This window comes from Bacillus rossius, assembly GCF_032445375.1.
Source record: "Bacillus rossius redtenbacheri isolate Brsri chromosome 4 unlocalized genomic scaffold, Brsri_v3 Brsri_v3_scf4_2, whole genome shotgun sequence".
NCBI lineage: Eukaryota > Metazoa > Arthropoda > Insecta > Phasmatodea > Bacillidae > Bacillus > Bacillus rossius.
In genome coordinates, this window is record NW_026962011.1 from 9,590,877 (window position 1) to 9,613,496 (window position 22,620).

The following is a 22,620-nucleotide window of genomic DNA, read 5'->3' on the forward strand; positions in this document are numbered from 1 at the left end:
CGAAAGTGTCCTTGAGGTTGGTGTTAAAACGATAGACACCAGAGATAATAATATTTATTATAAACATGCAAGGATGATGAACGCAGCAGAAGAGTTTGATTATACCTCATGGGAAGATCCTAACATATTGGTTGACAGGCTACGACTACTACATGGATCGCTTTGTGCAGGAAACTATTCGAACATTAAAGAAATATCCTTCATACTCAAAGAACTGAGGGAAGCTGGCTACATACAATAATGGCTTAAATTAAATGTGTATAAACTTGAAGATAAATTAATATATTTTCTTTCCAAATGGTATCTACCATTTATCGAAATCTGATTTCTAAATAAAACTTATAACTTAAAGGTGCAAAATACGTTACCACTGTCAGTCAAAATGTATACTAATAAAGACATGTTAGTAACCATGCCAAGTTCGATAAGAAAAGTAATTGGAATCAGTTGGAATCAATTGAAGATGGAGCTCTTGGAACAATTGGAGCCTTTTGAAGCATTTGGAGCCTTTTGGAGCTGTTGGAGCCATTTGGAGCATTTGGAGCCATTTGGAGCATTTGGAGCCATTTGGAGCATTTGGAGGCCGTTTGGAGCAATTGGAGCCTTTTGAAGCATTTGGAGCCTTTTGGAGACATTTGGAGCATTTGGAGCATTTGGAGCCGTTTGGAGCATTTGGAGCCTTTTGGAGACATTTGGAGCCGTTTGGAGCATTTGGAGCCGTTTGGAGCATTTGGAGCAATTTGGAGCATTTGGAGCCGTTTGGAGCATTTGGAGCAATTTGGAGCCGTTTGGAGCATTTGGAGCCTTTTGGAGACATTTGGAGCATTTGGAGCCGTTTGGAGCATTTGGAGACATTTGGAGCTTTTGGAGCCGTTTGGAGCATTTGGAGAATTTGGAGCATTTGGAGCCGTTTGGAAGATTTGGAGCAATTTGGAGCATTTGGAGCCGTTTGGAGCATTTGAAGCAATTTGGAGACATTTGGAGCATTTGGAGCCGTTTGGAGCAGTCAAGCATTTAGAGGCTGTCAAGCATTTGGAGGCCGTTTGGAGCATTTGGAGCCATTTGGAGCTGTGTTAAGCATTTGGTGGTTATTGGAGCATTTTGAGCCTTTTTTTGGAGCTGTTGGAGCATTTGGAGCTTTTTGAAGCATTTGGTGGTTATTGGAGCATTTGGAGCCTTTTTTGGAAGCTGTTGGAGCATTTGGAGCCTTTTGAAGCATTTGTAGCCATTTGGAGCTAAGAAGTAGTCGATGCACGTCTATGCAGGGCTAAATGTTTATAAGATTGCTGGCTTTCGCAAGTGATTCTGTAGTAGGATAGAAATTGTGTAATAAATATTATGTTTGTAAAAGACTTTGAGGTGTTTTATTTCTCGAACCTTACACTTTTCTGGTACTTTTTTAAAATTAAAGTTGATTTGTATCGGCCAGGGATCGAACCAAGGACCTTAGTCGATTTAATCAATCAGTATATAGATTACAAATTTATTTAATGAATTTTGAACTTTTTCACGAATCTCTAACATTACAATTATGAATTTCCAATATGGTGGTCTTGATGTCTGATAGGATGATGTTAGTAGAGGTTTTAAAGTCTCTTTAAGAATGATGAACATGGTATATTGAAATTATTATTTTTTCATAAAATTAAACATTATTGCATCGATCGGGTATCGAACCAAGGACGGGAGCGGATCGAATCAATATGTAAGATAATGAGTGATTTATTTAATGAATTTTGGATTTTTTCCCGCTTTTATAGCTACATTATTACATGATTTCAAGATGGCGGTCGAATTTCAAGATGGCGGGGGCACCTCGGTAATAAATGATTACTGCACTGTAGCGGGTTAGAATAAAATTAACCAGATGGAAATGTACTCCATAATACAAGTACACACACAAGATGGAGTACTCTGGCAGGTGGTAGCTCCTGGTAGCATGTACTGAACATAAAATGTCGGATCCATGATGGTCGACAAGGACAAAGTCAAATTTCAAGGACAAAGTCAAATTTCAAGGTCAAGGTCAAATTTCAAGGTCAAGGTCAAATTTCAAGGTCAAGGTCAAAGGCCAAGGTCAATGATCAATGTCAACAGTTGAGGACAAAAGTATGGTGACCAGATAATTATACTACATGGTATCGGCACACTCTAGCAGACGAAAACAAGATGGTGGACTCCAGCGGATGAAGACAAGATGGTGGACATGATGTCATACCAGTTGATGATATAAACCTTGGTACTGGTGGTGGTAGATCAGTCTAGGTAGCTTTCATGGAGGAAGGATCGACCGTTTACTCTCGTCGGGAATCGAACCAAGGACGTACATCGATATAATCATACAGAATTTAAATACATTAATTTTTTGATGAATTTTGGAATTTTTCCCGATTTTCTAACATAAAAACTACGGATTTCCAAGATGGCGTCCAAATTTAAAGATGGCGACCATAACGATAATTGCAACATTAATAGGATCCAATATGGTGGTCGTAACGTAAAGTGTAAGAATGACATGGTACTCAACCAAGATGGCGGGTGTAACGAAATATGTAACATTTATATAATCCAAGATGGCAACCGTAACGATAACTGCAACAGTGGTTTTTAATATTTTTTTAATTCGATTAAATAATTTTTTAATGATTTTTAAAATTTTTCCCGATTTTCTAACATAAAAATTGTGGATTTTCAAGATGGCGGACGTAACGAAAATTGCAACGGTAACGTCATAATCCTATAAATGGCTTAACGCTGGCTTGAGTTAAGGATGCTTAAGCCAGTTTTAGGAATTTGTGTTCTTTCTAAGGCAAAAGACATTTGTGGTTTTTCGAAATCCTAATTTTCCATCGAAACGGGAATTTTTCCCTCGAAAACGGGAATTTTTTTCTTAAAACGGGAAATTTTGAGTCATTTTGAGTCAATTTTGAGGAATTTTGAGTCAATTTTGAGGAATTTTGAGGAATTTTGAGTCCAAGATGGCCGCCGTGACGTCACAGATAGACGTGACGTCAGAGATGTGGCTCGGCACCAAGCACCACAGCCAGAAGCCAGTTTCAGGACCGGCTATTATATACTACTGGTGCTGTTGAAACAAAAGACTGTAGGAGCTATTGGTGCCTTCTGGAGCCTTCGATGTCTGTAGCTGTATCAAAACAACATCAGCATATATACTGTAGCAAGGTGTTTACCTTGAGAAAGAATGCTAAACGGTATGAGAAGAATGAATGTGTTAAATAACACTACGCAAAATAATACGCTGTCATCGGTGTATCAGGTTGATAACGTGAATTGACAGCTTAAAAAGACATGGTAGAACATGTAAAGCCAAGCCCACTTACGGCATAGAGGACATCGATGGATCCACTAGACTAAAGAAGAGTGATCTGCATTACGACAATAATTTTCCTTGTCCTGAGCATGATGGTATTAGCTCACCCGATCGTACGAACAACATAAATTGAAGGATGCTGATGGCTTCGAGAAGACTGAAACTAATGGAAGTAACAACACCGTGAAAAGTGAGAATACATTCAAGCCGATATTCAGTAGATCCACCATAATTTGTAAATAGGAAGTATGTAGACCATGAAGACACTTCGACATCAACGATAACGAATTCTTAAGGTAATCTGGGTGAAGACGATGCCTTCTATGGAGATTGCTACAGTGACTCTGAAGTTGGTGGCGTGATCGAAGACTGTGCTGAAGCAGCTAAAGCAGGCAAGATCGAAGACAGTGATGGTGTACTGAGACCGAAACGATGGAAACGACATAGTAAATTAACCTGATCAAGCTTGTCATAATCACTGTCTCGATGACGAAAGACACCTTGCGATTGGTGTTAAAACGGAAGACACTTGAGATAATAATATTTATTATAAACGTACAAGGAAGATGAACGTAGCAGAAGAGATTGATTATACCTCATGGGACGATCCTAACATATTGGTTGACCAACTAAAACTGATGGTGGCATGTGTTCGTAAAGGAAACTACTCGCATATCGGTGAAGTATCGTCCATACTTCAAGAACTGCGGAAAGCTGGCTACCGACAATAATAATTAGTTTAACTGTCATGAGTGTACTATTGAAAAATAAATTAATTATTTGAAAAAAGTATGTTTTATTTCTTGTATTCTGATTTCCAACTAAGCATGTGTTTCCGCTACTGTATGAATGATCATTCCGTTTCCTGAGTACGATCCGTTTCCTGTGTGTACGTTCCGTTTCCTGTGTGTACGTTCCGTTTTCCTGCGTGTAAATTCCGTTTTCCTGCGTGTACATTCCGTTTTCCTCTGTGCACTGAGTTCATGGTCTATATGTCTGATATTGACATGACCCGGTCTTGTAGTCTGAAGACAATTGGCCTGTATGTGTGGCTTTGTACATGAGTGGCTTATAGGTTATTCAGATTATTGAAAAATTAGACTTTCATGTTAGGCTAATCTGCACTGTATTTAATTCGTTGGTCAGGTATATTGTCTTGAGTTGTTTTTCGTAGAGTGAATTATTAATAAACTCCGTGAAAGGTAATGGAAAACAGAATCTATAATTTATTTAATAATTGGTTACAACTGTCACTGGTCAAGAAACGAACCATGGACAGGAATTCATCGATTCGATTTGTATATTAATAATTGATTTTTTCGGAGACTTTTGGAATTTTTCCCGCATTTCTAGCTAAATAATTACATGATTTCAAGATGGCGCCCAAATTTCAAGATGGCGGGCACCACAGTAGTAATAAATGATTACTGCACTGTAGCAGGTTAGGTTAAAACTAGCATGATGGTAAGACGAATACACACAATATGGTGTCCTCCAGCAGACGAAAACATGATGGTGGCAATGACCACTAGCAGGTGGTAGATCCTGGTATCATGTATTAAACATAAAATGACGGATCCATGATGGACGTCAAGGTCAAGGTCAAAGTTCAAGGTCAAGGTCAAAGTTCAAGGTCAAGGTCAAAGTCTAATTTTAAGGTCTGGTCAAAGTTCTAGGTCAAGGTCAAAGTTCTAAATCAAGGTAAAAGTTCAAGGTCAAGTTTCTAGGTCATGGTCAAAGTTCAAGGTCAATGACAAGGTTCAATGCCAATAGACGAGGTTAAAGGTATGGTGAACATAAAATTATATTAACATGATGCCAGCACACTCTAGCAGACGAAAACAAGATGATGGTCTCCAGCGGACGAAGACAAGATGGTGGACATGACGTCATACCAGCTGACGATATATACCTTGATATTAGTGGTAGGTCAGTCTGTAGGTGGCTTCTGTGGAGTAAGGATATGATGTTTTTTAATTTTTGGCCCTCACCGGTTTCGAACCAAGGACGGGAATCGATATAATCAATGATAATTCTATTAAGTTATTTTTTGATGAATTTTGGAATTTTGCCCGAATTTCTAGCATAAAAATTACGGATTTCCAAGATGGCATCTAAATGTCAAGATGGTGACCATAACGGTAATTGCAACATTAATAGGATCCAATATGACGGTCATTACATAAAGTGTAATGATGACATAGTACTCAACCAAGATGGCGGGTGTAACAAAATATACAACATTTATATAATCCAAGATGGCTACCGTATTGATAAGTACAACAGTGTTTTTTTAAGATTTTATTATTTAATTCGATTATTTAATTATTTTTAATGATTTTTAAAAATTTTCCCGATTTTCTAACATAAAAATTACAGATTTTCAAGATGGCGGGCGTAACGGAAATTTTAACAGTTACGTCTTAATACAAGATGGTGGATCTGTCTCGAACATGTAGTGCTATTATTACTTAAAATTAAAAAAAATACAAGTCCGAATATGCATGTTATTTTTACATATACCTTATTTAATTTTCAGTCTGGTAAATGTCTCGATGGCCGTGCGGTTAAAGGCGTATGTTTTCCAACCTAATGATCAGAGCTGCGATGGTTCGAATCACAGCGCTTCCAATGTATTTTGCATAAAATATTAAATTTAATATGTCGATAAGGACAATAAGAGCTATGGAAGGTAATGGAACATCGACCTTATGTGATGTGACAGAGCGACGCTGGCGCTATCTAGGAACAAACAACATAAATAAATTCGATGGTATCCAAGATGACGGCCTTCAGCAGAACAAAAAAAAATCAAGAGCGATTTTGGCACTATCTAGGAACAAACAACAGAAACAAAGACGACAGTATCTAAGATGGCGGCCTCCAATGGAACAGAAAAAAAATCAAGAGCGAAGCTGGCGCTCTCTAGGAACAAACAGCAGAAACAAAGTCGACGGTATCCAAGACGGTATCCAAGATGGCGGATTCAATATGGAGGATCCAATATGTCTGCCGGGGTCAAAGACCAGTTCAAAGGTCAAGGTCACTGTCATCCAAGATGGCCGCCATGATCTACTTGTCCTGTTATACTGTGTCCCGTTACGCTCATCCAAGATGGCCGCCGTGACATCACAATCAGAGATGTGGCTCGGCTCCGGCTCCACTACCTGCATCCTGAGCAGTATGCCCATTTACATACTACTCCTAAATCAGCAATATTGATCACGTATTTTTCAAAATTTTCCCGGGGAAGGACCCCCAGACCCCCTCGCCTACCTGCGGGGTATTCCATACCCCCCAGGCCCCCCGGAAAGGCCCTAGCCTTCTGCCTGACCTCCCCCAGAGCAAAATCCTGGGCACGCCACTGCTTTTAACCAGCGGCGGGAGTGGGCCTGACCTATCTGGGAGTGGCGCTGCAGGTCGGGCGACCGGGCTTATAAACGAGCTGTAAACTGCACAGCGAGGTTTCCCCTTTAGCCTTGTAGTCGGTGAGGAGATTCAGGTAACCCCGAGGTCTCCTCTGCCCGCCCTGGGGTTACCACACACCATGGGAAGGTGATTGTCGTTTGAGGTGTCGGAACTGTTGCCGGTTCTAGTAGCCAAGACATGATCCAAAGGTCCACGGAAAGGGTGTGTGATGCGAATATATAGCCTCTCCACATCAAGTGGCAACCCTCTGCCTCCACGTTGGCACCGCTGTTGGGGGAGGACCGTCGTGGCTATGTTGGGACGGGTTCCCCAACCTCTAGTCATAGCACCTCTCTAACTAAAGAGGGCACTGCCGGGTCCAAACTCTGCCTCAGTTGCATCCTCAATTGCATGAATGAGACTGGAAATGGTGAAAGGGCTGAATCTGCGGGCAACAGGAAATGCGATAGAAACCTTTCCGGGGGGTTAGACGGTCGAGCCCCGGTGCATCGGTCCCAAAGGGCCCCATAGTGAATGGATCAGGCCCCATGGTAAAGGAATTGACTGGGTATGGTGGTTATGTTGTCGGGCGACCGGGCCTAAAAACGGGCTGTAAACTGCACGGCGAGGTTTCCCCTTTAGCCTTGTAGTCGGTGGAGGTACTGAGGCAACCCCCAGGTACCTTCGGCCCTGCCACTATGGTTGCCATTTTCTAGCTGGGGCTGACGGCGATCGTCGCCCAACGGGAGCAGCCGCATCCGGGCCTTAATCGGCTGTGAACCTGTCGGGCCAAGGTACGGCAGGTCGGAAGGCTTACCGAGGAGACGAGGCAGCCCTGGGGCTGCTCCCTGAAGCGTGATGGTTTGGTCAGCTACCGGCGAACAGTCTGCCGACGAGACCAAAAGTCGGTCGTAGTACGGGGAGAATCCACCATGTTTGAATGGCGCCCCGCTGAGGTTTCCTTATAGGCCCAGGATTCTTGTTGGGAAGGACTCGTACTTGGTAGTGGTGCCCCGAGTGCTTTAGGGGTAGGTATCAGGGCTCCCTAGCCCGATGACGTGCTGACGTGTTGAGCGACGAGAACTGCTCCGGTTACCAGCCTGGTCAGCTGGGAGAGGTTGGGTAGACCTCCAGCGGACCGCGGGTTCACTGGGTGATTGAGGGGTCCCAGTGTGAGGCGGGAGACTGGGGCAGGCACCAGAAGTGATGACTCTAGAGGGCTAAGGGAGCATCCAACTTTCTGGTCAGCTGAGTCCTGGTTGCGTATGCGGCGTATCCGCATCCACGCCCATGGGTGCCCCAGCCTTAAAAATCCTTTTGAGGCATGAAGGCTGGGTTATCAATTAGGAGGAGAGATCCTCAAAACTTGCTTTTAACCAGTCTTGGTTGCCAGATTTCAGAGTAGTGGTTGCAGGCTTTTTATTTATTTGGACATTGTGGTCGCTAGCATTGTCTAGAACTATGACACTTTTTTTCACGTAAATTTGGAAGTAGCTTCTGTCTTACCCAGGTAGAAAAATTTTGGTAGTTCATGTCATCATGATAATCACCAGACTTTTGTTTTTATTTGAAAATTAATAAAGCATTAGAAACGAAGCATTCTTCTCCACCAGCATGCACGATTATCAATCGTGGCCCCTTGCCAATTGATTCTGTTACACCTACTTCAGTGCTCGACTGCCAGCAGTAATTAACGCAATGTGTTGCATGTAGGTATGTTTTGTCAACATACACGATATTTCTACCTGCATTTCGATATTTACGAATTGTTTGTAGATACCTCCCTCTCCAAGCAGAAATTTATGGTTTTTCTACCAAAATCTTTCTTTTTGATTGGCATTTCTTCATACTAAATCCTATACGTTTTAACAAATGCCGCAAGTACTCTCTACTGCAATTTAAAACTCCGCCCTCTCGTAATGCCCTGGTCAGTTTCTTTAATGTTGGAATTGTTTTTCTAACGGTGTAAAACTCGTGAATTTTCCGCCGTATAGCGCCGCACGTAAGGTCATCTACTTCGATTCTTTTTTTTTTTTCGCTCCTTATTCTTTCCCGTGGGTGTAGAAAAATTAAACTATTTTTGCTTTTTACTTTACCTTCTGCCAAAATTCTTTTTACAGTTGACTGAGAAACCCTTGTTGCAGCACTTGTTGCTTCGACAATGTTGTACTTCAAATTATGTAATCGCTTTTGCTCTTTCAAATGTGTCGCCACATTGTACACAATCTCCCGTGCCTGTCCCCGCAACGGCGCGGCGTGCCGCTTAAAATCCGTGACTTATGACCCGACGTTGATGCCATGAATAGCGTTGGATCGTATAACTAGGACCACGAGCTGACGGCACCGGACCACTGTTTCCCGGAAGCGAGCGACATCTTATCTGGCCCCCACCCCGGCCAGAAGCTTCGGTCACGTGACTGCCACCTCCCTCCCCAGCTCTTCCAAGGTTCTTTTGTAACTTGTGTGATTATAGCTGATGATACATACCTTGGCATTAGTGGTGGGAGGTCATTCTGCCGGCGGCTTCCGTGGAGGGAGGATCGGTTGCCATTTTTTATTTTTGCTCTCATCGGGTTAGAACTGTGGTCTCCATGATGTAAGTGCGTTTTTAAATAATGTTTTATTAAAATTTAATTATTTTTTTTGTAAATGTTAAATATTTATCTGTTTTTCTAGCATATATATTAAGGATTTTCAAGATGGCGGCCATAACAAAAAGTACAATGGTGATTTTAAAGATTTTTATTAAAAAATTTTTAATCATGTTTTTATAAATTTTAATTTTTTTCATTAAAATTGGATAATAAATAAATATTGTTACGAACATGAGCAAGGCCGCGACACGTGCATGTGCACAGCTGGCTGACATCACATGTGGCCGCCGCAACATGAGACGCGCGGTAGATTACAAGGAACACCGCTTCCCCTCCCTCAAGCCCACCACTCCCCGCGCGTAGCTGATAAACACCTCACACCTCACAGCTGCGGAGTCCCGCGCGCTGCTTGGCAGCCACCGACACGTGTTTCGAGAGATTTCTGCAGTCAGGTCGGCGCGGAATGACGCGACAGAACCCAGCCACGCTCGTGCATTCTATAAATGGCGTTTCTGATATATAAGACGAGGACGCCGGCCTAAGGCAGTGAGAGTTCAGTCGGGAGTTCTCCCGCGGCGGAGTACCACGGGTGCGGCATAGTGGCGAAGTCCTTGGACGAAGGTTCCAGGGCAGGGAGTGAGTGAGTGGAGTCGGGAGTTTTCCCGTGGCGGAGTTTCCGGGCGATAGAGCGGCGAAGTCCCTGGACGAAGGTTCCAGGGCGAAGTGTTCAGTTCCTTGCGATAGTTTCGCGGGTGCGGCGGAGTCCCGAGCGAAGTTCCGAGCGAGGCGTCAAGCCGAACCTCGGCGAAGGGAAGTGCGTCGGCGGCGGCGGAGTGTGACGACGGAGTCCCGCGGCGGAGACCCACGAGGGGTGCTGCTCCGAGAGTTAAGCCAGAGGTGCGGCCCAGCGAGGTGTGCGGTGTGTAAAAACGAGTGACTGAGGAAGCAACATTTTTAAGTACAGTTGATTAATTGGAATTTTTAGATTATTTGCTAGTAATGTAAATAGTGGCAATAAATAAAACTGCGTGTGTTATAAAATCTTTAATTGGACTATCCTTTACGAACCCGCGGTACATCGTAACAATATTTTTAAGATGGCGGCCGTAATGGAAATTGCAATATTTGGTGAGTAGGGCATTCGATTCCCAAATGATGGAAAGTTCGAGAAAACAAAATGGCAGCGATTACATCATCTAAGATGGCGGATTCAAGAGCACCGCCTGGGTCAAGGTCAAAGGACAAGGTTGTCCAAGATGGCTGCCGTGATGTAAAAGGTCGGTCGGTCATTGACTCCACTACATACCACACCCAGAACCCAGTCCGAGGAGCCCCTTTCCTATACTACTCCTGTATAAAATAATGGTATGTTAGAAATCATTTACATCTGAAATTGAATACATGTTTTTTTCTAATTATAAAATTTCTAAGTTCTCTCTTAAATTAATTATAATTGTTTAAAAGTAATATATTTTTAGGTAACTTATTAAAAAGTATTATTCCTTTATGCAGAACTCCCTTTGTAAATAACGTAGTTTCATAACACTTAGATTTATGTTTATATTTATTACTTGTTTCGTAATGATCAATAAAATGAATTCCTCTAAAATTTTCTACATTTTGTTTAGTAAATAACAATGAACGATAAACATATTAAGATTAATATGGTAAAATATTTAGTTCACGAAAATATTGCTTACAAGAGGAATTAGGTTTCTTATTACAAATAATTAGAATGGCCCTTTTTTGTCATCAGGAAATGTTCACACTGAAATTATTATTTCCCTACTCTTCAATTCCACAAGGGATAGAGTGACAATGGAAGTCGACACATAACTACTCTTTTCGTCAGACATCTAAATTTTCTGTTTCTGCAACATATAAAAAACTCTGATCAGGTTTATCATTATTAAAAAAAAACTTTTTTTTTACATTTATTAAAAACCTTTCCTGTGATTACTTCAGGCAGCGCTCTCTTTCAAATACCTACCATCTAGAGAATTGTGATATATTAATTTACAGCCTAAATTTCACACATTCTAATGAAAGTGCATTAGGTACATTTTTTTTCTTTCTCGAAACCAAACACAGTTGGCGTTGAAATACTTGAGAAGAAAAAACTGCGACTATTTGGAATTGCTTGAAAACCCTATCCTAATGATAATGCTAAAAAATTTTAATTGATTAATCCAAAATTTTTCAAAGGAAAGTTTGTATTAAAACTTTGTCTACAATAAACGGACGAAGTTATGCAATCAGTAAGCAACTACAGGAAGAAAAAAACTTCTGGTTTTACAGCCAACTTCGGAAAGCTTCGCCTGTACAATTTTACACTTACATCACATACGCATAATTAGGTACCATTATTTTTGACATGAATTTCCGACGGGAATATGAATGTCTTTTATCTCGGATTGGGTGTCACTTCGGCTGAAAATCGACACAGCATAAAACTCGTAAACTATGAAAGGTACAGAGTTGAAGTAAAATATCTTAGTAGAGCAGACTCTGCTCGAGGTAGTTACGTACGACTCACCTGGTGAACATTTACAGTGACGTAATGAGCGTTGGTGGAGAGCGTCGAATTGAAGTCAGCGAGAGCTGTAATTCTGGAAGTAACAGACCGATTTGCGTGATTTAATACTTAATTCGCTCATGTGTGAGAACTTAGTGGTGCTAGTTGATTGGTATAACTATAAAGTTACTGAATTTGGATTTGGAGCCATTAATCGCAACATGACTAAGCGAAAACAGGTAAAGTTGGAGAAAAGAAAGAAAACAATTGGAATCGCCCGATGAAAATCAATTTAAAATGCAGATAAGTGACTTGAGCATCAAATGAGGAAAAACCTAGCCGAGAGAAATGAGCCAGTGGGGCTAAACGAGCCCCCGAACGAGGCGCGAAATTTGAGCTCGTAAGAGCCTCAGCCGTCCACCTCGCGAGAAGTGACGACGGAGGATTGCAGTATATTGTTTGGTAATATACGTGGATATGCTCTCTGGTGATTCTGATGTTGATATGGAATCAGTTGAGGCAGTGGTTGTGAAAGATTGGCCGAGTTTGTCGGGTTTTTTTTGGAGCTATTTTTCTGGTCGTCCATCCCGTCAAATAAGACGTTCATCGAATTCACCTCAAAAAATAAAGCATATTCAATTTTTTAAAATTAATTATTTATTTCATACACTATATTCCAATTCAGCGCGATGGAAATCCATGAAACAAACACCTGGCGGCTGAAGTCCAAAATACATCCTGACCCAGATTTTTTTATTCTTTTTCAAGAAATTGATAAGCAGTTATATTTTATATTATTTTACCTAAAGAACCAAATTTTATACATTGCAGTTGGTTCCTTATTGCATAAATGCGTATAATTATTACGCTTCTCGTACCCATAAAATACTCCGAGGGTTTTACAGTTTCATTTTATTGGCATTGCAAATGGAAGTGGGGAACGAATTTCTATTTAAGCATTTAATGTGAATATTATCATGCTGGTTCTGTTCCGTTGCAGAGGATATGAAGGACATCCAGGCGCAGAATTGTCCAAGGAGTCCGGACGCGAAGGTAAGAATGTGAAACAAAGTGTTGAAAAAAATTTCTTCATTAAAACAATAATATATATGTACATATATATGATAATGTTTGTGTGTGTGTGTGTGTGTACATGTTCGTATTCTATACGCACACGCATCGTTTATACGATTGAGTTGAAACTTTACACACTTGACCTTCGAAACAAGGGGTAGGTCATTTTTTAGGTGAGATTTAGATGAAAACAGAACATTCAAGCATAATTTAATTACTGACAGGAATAATGAGGAGCACGCGGAGAACACCAACGCACGTTTTGCTAAATTAAGATCAGTGAAACGCGAAAAATTACCATGAAAATAAAAATTACAAAACAAATTTTGACTTGCGCTATACTTTATCCTTGCTGAACAAGATGTCAGATTTTTTTTTTTTTGAGTTTTTCCACTTCTATTAAACTCTTTATTTTTTAAGATTTATTCAGAAAATCTGTACATTTTAAATCTTTACAAAACCCTAAAGAAAATAAACCTTAGGTTTTATGTTTTGAGGGAAAATTACTTTTCAGGGATTCATAAATTAATTTTGAAAGTAAACAGTTTTGGGTTAATGACCACATGCAAACGTTTCGTTTAAATTATTTACCACAATATTATATGCTGTCAGTTCACGCTAGCGTAGAAAAAAATCAGCATTTAAATTTAAAAAAAATAAACTCTTATTATTATTTTTTAACCATTTGCAAATGATGAACCAATGTAATGTTGTTATTATTATAAATTTAAAAAAAATTGGATACTACCTTTTTATTGTTATGATTTCTTTGTAATTTATTTTTTTTTCTCTGTTGTTTATATGACAGTCATAATATATATTTTCTTTCTTTCAGTGTCTAATTGGCTGCGCACTCGAGAGTATGCAACTGGTGAGCGTTAAAAATACAATTCAACTCTACGTTCTTTAGAGACATCGACATCGGGGTAAGTATAGACAACAAGGGGAAATGGTATCGGACCTGCAATATTCGCGATACTATTTGAATGCAAAGCACTGTTCATTTGAATGCCGTTCTTGTTGGGTCCTCGGCATGTCGACTCGCCCTGAAGACAAACAATACAATAATAAATTACGAAATACGTATAACCCAGCCATATGCTTTCCGTTTGGAATGAAAATTCGTGGCAGCATACAATTGACAAAAAGACTTAGACATATTTACGTACAGGTGTGTGTGGTACAAGACAATAACAAAATATTGCAGGTCCCTAGTAATGAGATGATAACGGAGCATTGACTAGTTGTTCTGATTTGGTTGGGGGGAGGGGAGAAGGGAGAGGTAAAGTGGAAGCTGGAGTACCCCGAGGAAACCCTCGGCTTATGCCAACTTCCACCACTTTTTCGCTATGCCGCAGCTATAGCAGTTTGCTTTCAACATGCCACAACCTCCAGAAAGTCTCGTAAACAATCCCGGAGACTGAAAGTTGCTTGTTGAAGTGTTGTTTTCCGTGATCCAGATCAAGAACCACAAGATAGACCAGTCTTCTATGGAGGTCTTCATAATGAAGACGTGCGGCATCAAAGAGAAGGAGAAGCTCATTGAAACTATGAAAGTATGCAGCGACAAGGGTGAGTATTTACAACCCGTGGTAACTACGGCGTCATCTTTGGATCAATAGGTTTCGGGTTTCATTCTCTGTGAAAACACTGATGTGTAAGACCCTTAAACACATATGAATTATTTGATAAATAATTTTGTTCGAAATTTAATAGACAGTGCTAGCTGTATACATAGTAAATATGTTTTAATCACGAGAATAAATAATCTGTCTTTAATCGAGTCATCCTGACGGTAATTCATTGTTTAACGGTGTTTGATACACATAGTGAAAGAATGGACAAAAAACAAAACGTGATCTTTATAATGCGCCGGTGAATTCAAGCGCTGTGTGGCTTAGCAAAAATTGGTCGAGCTGCGATTTTAACTGTTTCCGCATCATGTCAATTCACCAGATCTAGCTCTTTCAGACACAAAACTTCCATAACAGGACAAAAAATTAAATTAGATGAAGTGGCCCCACAGAAAGTATAAGGCCCGAACGAGTTCACAGACGAGACTCGACTTCGGTCTGCACAATTCAGACGCTCTCGAGACAAGAGTGTGGAGACGACCGTGGAAGCGATTCGGTCAAAGTACTTTTAGCGAGTCACAGGCTTTCCAAAGGCATTCAGCTATGGTTTGGGGAGGAATAAATTTCCCCACTCGCACTGAACTGATTTCCATTCATAATGTGGCTCTGACTGTTCAGCGGTACATTGCAGAAGAGCTCCTAGAGGCTCTGAACCCATCTTCTCCATTTATTGGTGAACAGTTCGTTTTGTACTCGGTGCACGTGGGAATTACAGGTTCGGGCTGGCCTGCACGATCTGTCGATATGAATCCGATAGAGCATTTGTGCAATAGTTCAAGGAGTCGTGTTAGGCATCATAATACTCCTCCCAGTGACTTCAATCAGCTTCAAATGCCCTTCGTGAAGAATTGCGTGCTGGGCCGGTGAAGAAGTTCAAAATGTAATTTATTCCATGCCTGGCACTGTTATGACCCTTCGCCGTGAAAGAGGGAGTAACACCCGTTATTAGGAGGCCATCCCTCGTCAGAAATCCTGACGATAACGAATAATCATCTGTAGTAGTATATGAATGGGGCTACTGGGACTGGCTTCTGGCTGTGGATGGTGCGGATTGTGATTGTCTGTCCGCCATCTTGGATTGTGACGTCACGTCGGCCATCTTGGACGAGCGTAACGGGACACAGCGTAACGGGACACAGCGTAACAAGACATTACGTAACGGGACAAATAGATCACGGCAGCCATCTTGGATTGTGACGTCACGGCGGCCATCTTGGATGACCTTGACCTTGACCTTGACCCCGGCGGCCATTTTGGATCCGCCATCTTGGATCCGCCATCTTGAATGCATCGTAACAGGACACAACGTAACGGGACACAACGTAACGGGACAAGTAGATCACGGAGGCCATCTTGGATCCGACATATTTAAATCGAGCGCCCCACTCATTATGATGAAATTTTCATCTCTGTCGCCATATTGATTTTTTTATGTTCCACTGGAGGCTGCCATCTTGGATACCGACGACTCTGTTTCAGCTGTTTGTTCCTAGATAGCGCCAGCGTCGCTTTTGATTTTTTTTATGTTCCACTGGAGGCCGCCATCTTGGATACCGACGACTCTGTTTCAGCTGTTTGTTCCTAGATAGTGCCAGCATCGCTCTTGATTTTTTTCTGTTCCACTGGAGGCCGCCATCTTGGATACCGACGACTCTGTTTCAGCTGTTTGTTCCTAGATAGCACCATCGTCGCTCTTGATTTTTTTCTGTTCCACTGGAGGCCGCCATCTTGGATAGTCGACTTTGTTTCAGTTGTTTGTTCCTAGATAGCACCATCGTCGCTCTTGTTTTTTTTTCTGTTCCACTGGAGGTCGCCATCTTGGATACCGACAACTTTGTTTCCGTCGTTTGTTCCTAGAGAGCGCCAGCGTCGCTCTGTCTCATCACATAAGGTCGATGTTCCATTACCTACCAGAGCTATTATGATCCTTATCGACATATTAAATTTATTTTTTTATGAAAAATATATTGGAAACGCTGTGATTCGAACCATCACAGCTCTGATCTCTAGGTTGGAAAACATACGCCTTTAACCGCTCGGCTATCGAGACATTTACCAGACTGAAAATTAAATAAGGTATATAAAAAAAATAACATGCATATTTGGACTTGTAATTTTTTTAATTTAAAGTAATAATAGCACCACCTGTTCGAGACAGAACCAACATCTTGTATTAAGACGTAACTGTTGCAATCATCGTTATGGTCGCCATCTTGAAAATCCGTAATTCTTATGTTAGAAAATCGGGAAAAATTTCAAAAATCATTAAAAAAATTAATCAACCTAATTAAATAATAAAAAAATCCTTTAAACCACCGTTGCACTTTTCGTGACGACCGCCATCTTGAAATCACCCGCTGGAGATCATCATCTTGTTTTCGTCCGCTAGAGTGTGCTGATACCATGTTAGTATAAGTATCTAGTCACCACACATTTGTCCTTGACCTTGAACTTTGACCTTGACCTTGAACTTTGACCTTTGACCTTGACCTTGAAATTTGACCTTCACCTTGTAATTTGACCTTGACATTGAAATTTGACCTTAACCTTGAAATTTGACCTTGACCTTGAAATTTGCCCTTGACCTTGAAATTTGACCTTGACCTTGAAATTTGACTTTGTCCTTTAAATTTGACTTTGTCCTTGTCGTCCATCATGGATCCGACATTTTATGTTCAGTACATGCTACCAGGAGCTACCACCTGTCGGAGTACACCATCTTGTGTGTGTACTTGTATTATAGAGTACATTTCCATCTGGATGATTTTATTCTAACCCGCAACAGTGCAGTAATCATTTATTACCGAGGTGCCCCCGCCATCTTGAAATTCGGCAGCCATCTTGAAATCATGTAATAATGTAGCTAGAAAAGCGAGAAAAAATCCAAAATTAATTAATTAAATCACTCATTAACTTACATATTGATTCGATCCGCTCCAGTCCTTGGTTCGATCCCTGAATGATGCAATAATGTTTAATTTTATGAAAAAAAAAATAATAATTTCAATAAACCATGTTCAAAATTCTTAAGAGACTTTAAAACCTCTACTACCATCATCCTATCCGACATCAAGACCAACATCTTGGAATTTTCGTAATAATTAAACTAAAAATTCAGGAAAAAGTTAAAAATTTATAAAATAAATTTGCAAACAATATACTGATTAATTAGGTCGTCTAGGGTCCTTGGCACGATTCTGGACGAAGCTAAAATAAATTTAATTTAAATACCAGAAAAGCGTTCGGTTAGAGAAATAAAACACCACAAAGTCTTTTACAAACATAATATTTATTACACTATTTCTATCCTACTACAGAATCACTTGCGAAAGCCAGCAAACTTATAAACATTTAGCTTTGCATAGACGTGCAACGACTACATCTTAGCTCCAAATGCTCCAGCAGCTCCAAATGCTCCAACAGCCTCCAAATGCTCCAACAGCCTCCAAATGGCTCCAACAGCTCCAAATGCTCCAACTACCTTTTCTTTCAACAGCTCCAATGATATTGGGCTACAATGCTACGAGTCTAAGAGACTACGAGGCTACAAGGCTACGAGTCTAAAAGGATCTAGCTGGTTCCGAGTTATACATGGCTGAGAGACTGCATGACTAAAAGACCGCATGACTACGAAACTACATGTCTATGAAGCTACATGGATACAAGTCTACTCGGCTCCAACACGCAATGTACACACAGTACACACAGGAAACTGAACGTACACACAGTACACACAGGAAACGGAACGTACACACAGTACACACAGGAAATCGGAACGTACACACAGGAAACGGAACGTACACACAGTACACACAGGAGACGGAACGTACACACAGGAAACGGAACGCACACACAGTACACACAGAAAACGTAACGTACACACAGGAAAACGAAATGTACACACAGGAAAACGAAATGTACAAACAGGAAAACGAAATGTACAAACAGGAAAACGAAATGTACAAACAGGAAAACGAAATGTACAAACAGGAAAACGAAATGTACAAACAGGAAAACGAAATGTACAAACAGGAAAACGAAATGTACACACAGGAAAACGAAATGTACAAACAGGAAAACGAAATGTACACACAGGAAAACGGAATGTACACACAGGAAATCGGAACGTACACACAGTACACACAGGAAACGGAATGATCACACATACAGTAGCGGAAACACAGGTTTATTTGGAAATCAGGATACAAGAAATAAATCATACTTTTTTCAAATATAAATAATTCATTTTATTTTTCTTTAGTACACACATGACAGTTAATCAAATGATTATTGTATGTAGCCAGCGTTCCGAAGTTCTTTAAGTATGGTCGATACTTCCACGATATGCGAGTAGTTCCCTCTACGAACAGATGCCACCATCACTCTTAGCCGGACAACCAATATTTTTGGATCTTTCCATGATGTGGAATCAATCTCTTCTGTCACCATCTTCATTGTATGTTTATTATAAATATTATGATCTCTGGTGTCTTCCGTTTTAACACCATCCTCACGGTTACTTTCATCATCTAGCCAGCGATCATCACAAGCTTGATCAGATTTATTTATTATAACACGACGTTTCCATCGCTTCGGTCTCAGGGCACCACCACATTCTTCGATCTTGTCAGCTTTAGGTTCTGCATCACAGTCTATGCCTTGTAAACAGCCTCAGAGTCACTGTAGCAATCACCGTAGAAGACAACGTCTTCACCCAGATTACTGCAAGAACTCAATATCGTTGATGTCGAAGTGTCTTCATCGTCTGTATGCTTCCTTTTCAGGAGTCCACCATTTATACAAAGTATGGAGGATCTGCTAAATATAGGCTTGAATGTATTCTCACTTTTCACAGTGTTGATACCTTCATTAGTTTCAGTCTTCCCGATACCATCAACATCCTTCAATATTTTTTTCTCGTCACGATCGGCATGCTAAGGCTTCCATCTTTTCTATATTAATAATATTATTTGTCTTCAAATCTCCGCGTCCGTGTCACTATCACAGATGTAATTCATCATCATAGCTGTCATCAATATTATCATGAGTTGCATCAATATCACTCATTTTATGATATCGTTTCCACATTTCAGTTGTCAGAGATGTACCACAATCTATGATCTTGTGAGCTCCATTCTCATTTTCTGTAAAAGCCTATCAGTCCAGTTTTATTATTTAATCCTTCAACCCATCATCACAAACTCAATTAAATCATCTTAGTATATAGAAAAAAAAATCATCAAAGTTCCTTTCATTTAATCATAGGAACCGCATCATCCTTTCCACCTATAGTTTAGTTTCTTGAGCCCAAGAGTCTTTCATTATATATACCATACAGTGTTCTTCAAGAGATGTGGTATACTACCAGTTCTACATACAAATCCATTCTATCAATGATTTGTTTACACATTAGAAAAACCTTCACATTATTTTTACATGTTTTATTAAATTATCTCTTCGACTAAAATAATTACCACACATAGTAATTTCTACAAAGGACACTTTGTCCAAGACATTTTAACCATCATCTGTCTGAAAACAACCATGTCCCATCTATATCACAAAGTAAACGAGGGTTAGTGGAGATAGGTCAAACAAGTGCTAGTCACTCATAGGGTAAGAACCATGTGTTCGATACCTATCTCAGTCAATGTAGCATCTATGTATTTTTCTTACCTCATGTAGAAAAATATGTTCCAATGCATACGAATTTAAACTTATTCACGTGCGACCAGTCAAAAGTACATAAATTCAAACACGTCAACCTCAAAAAAAAAAAAAATCTCAAGGATAGAGGCAGAGACTACACGATCGAGACACGCATACCATCACCTGCAAATGAACATTGACCCCTCACGCAGGAGTTGCAAGCTTGCAGAATGCTGCGGCAGTCATATTTTTGCTCGAGTCATACACACTTCACGACGCTAGTCTTTCCACTCATTTCACGTAAAACTCCAGTGAAATCGTAATCCAGCATACGTAAAGTACTTGCTGGAACCACTTCAAAGTATACATCACTGAACCAGAGCAGAAAATCAGCCTACGAATGTATATCTTGCTACCTACAAAAATAAATGTATAGCACATATACGAGAGGAGTCGATTCCTACATACCATACTCAATACTCTGATAATTATAAGCAGCAAAATATTTTAAATCAAGACCTTAGCCAGTATACATTCATTTTCCCATGTTGTAAAAATTCATGTTAGTAATCAGCAACGAAGGAGTGAGTTACTTGGACGAAGAACAGCTTTCCAAGTATCCAGAATCTTACTGATACAGACCATCCAGTGCACCAGCATACCCCGAAGTGTGGTCAATTGATAAACATTCTTTAATTTTTTAATATCACCTCCGTAGTGTACACCAATATATGACAGGTTACGATTTAAGACCATAAATTTCCCACAAGTCTGTTAGTTTTATTTCGGGGAGTAATAAATTATTTCTCAAACATAATAAATCAAGTTCCTATCAGATTTGCTCTAATGTTACGGCATTACCTGTACCAGCACATTACCAAAACATCTCCCATAAAAATCTTAAGAATGCAGAGGACATACACAGTCAAAAATAATTTTAACAAAAAAAACAGTCTTCAGCATTATTGATAAAAAAAGAATACACACAAACAAGTCAAAACGGACATTTCAAATCCAACCTAAATTACGTGACACATGTAGTTTATTGAATTAAGATAAACGATGCAGGTTAGGGAAAAATATATAAAAAATTCTTTAATTCTATAATTTATTTAAAATTTTACATTTATACACATTAAAATCTGACACTGTATATATTTTTTACATTTCTCAGTCCATGCGACATTCAATATTATTAAAATAAATTATTATAGTTCGTATTAAGAGTGAAAAAATACAAATAATTCATACAGATCACGTTACATCAGATCAGGAGTGAAACACCTTAGAGGGCCAGAAATTATGCTAGAAACCCGTCTTTACAAAATTGTTAATGTTTTTTCAAGTAAAATTTTCGTGTAACCTGTACACCGCACTTCTCACACAGAAATTTTACACGGTCAAGATTTCTTCTGCAGCCATGCCTTTCATGGATGCGTGTACTTCGTACTCGTTCAAAACGTTTACCACAGTAGCGGCACTGATAGAGATACTCATCACAATTACCATCGCTTCCCCGATGTACAACTTGCAAATTAACTTTGCTTTTACAATGCCTAATCAAATTACTTTTGTTTGTGAAATGTACACCACATGGCTCACACGGAAATGTCATCGAATAACGTTTCTTCTACAGACATGATTTTCATGTCTTCTTGCATGTTGTCGGTATTTAAAACTTTTGCTACAGTACGTACACAGATGTCTCGTCGTTAGACCGTTAGTCACCGACGGCTCGGAAAGTATATTACTTTCAATGTGCACTGCTGTTGTAGGCGACGAAGTCCCGTATGTTGCATGAGCTGGAGATTTCCCAGTCGACATTAACAGATCATCTGTACTGGATGCCAAAGAATCTGAAGTATACACGACTGATGCAGAAGCTGGGAATTGCTCACAAAATGTTTTATTTACGAAATGCGGTGTATTTGCAGGTATCGGAGTCTCCTCTGCGTTCGATAATGAACACATTGAAGTCTCTTGTAGTGAAGAGACAGTAGTTACAGCCATACATCGGGATCTCTGGAGATGGTAGCTTCGTTACTATCGGAATCTCTGGAGCTTCCCTCATCGTTGTCATAGGGATCTGCTTCGTCATCATCGCCTCCGTCGTCAGGGACCCCGGTGAAGACGTGAGACCCTCCGTCAAGATCTCTGCAGTCGTTGACCCCGCCACCATTGGGATTTGTACCGATTTCAACGTTGCTACCATTGAGTTCGGATATACATCAATATTCATATACCAGACTTATATGCAGCCAAAGACTCGCTTAAATAACAGTGTCCGCTTGTATAATACACAAGGCAATACATCAACCATTGTTATTACTTAAAAAAAAATTAGGAATTTCAAGGAATAAGAATTTAAATTATATATTCAATCAACTAATCACACATCATACATACAAGGTTCAT

At 40.1% G+C, this 22,620-nt stretch overlaps 1 protein-coding gene across 1 annotated transcript in view; it reads left to right on the plus strand.

Annotated features, from left to right (window-relative positions):
- The window catches only part of LOC134541905 (uncharacterized), a 138,816-nt gene that overhangs the window by 101,556 nt on the left and 14,640 nt on the right, over positions 1-22,620 (plus strand). Inside the window, exons 4-6 of the mRNA XM_063385643.1 lie at positions 12,849-12,901; positions 13,758-13,793; positions 14,383-14,494. Of these exons, the coding sequence (XP_063241713.1) occupies positions 12,849-12,901; positions 13,758-13,793; positions 14,383-14,494 (201 nt within the window). The remainder of the gene's footprint in view (positions 1-12,848; positions 12,902-13,757; positions 13,794-14,382; positions 14,495-22,620) is intronic.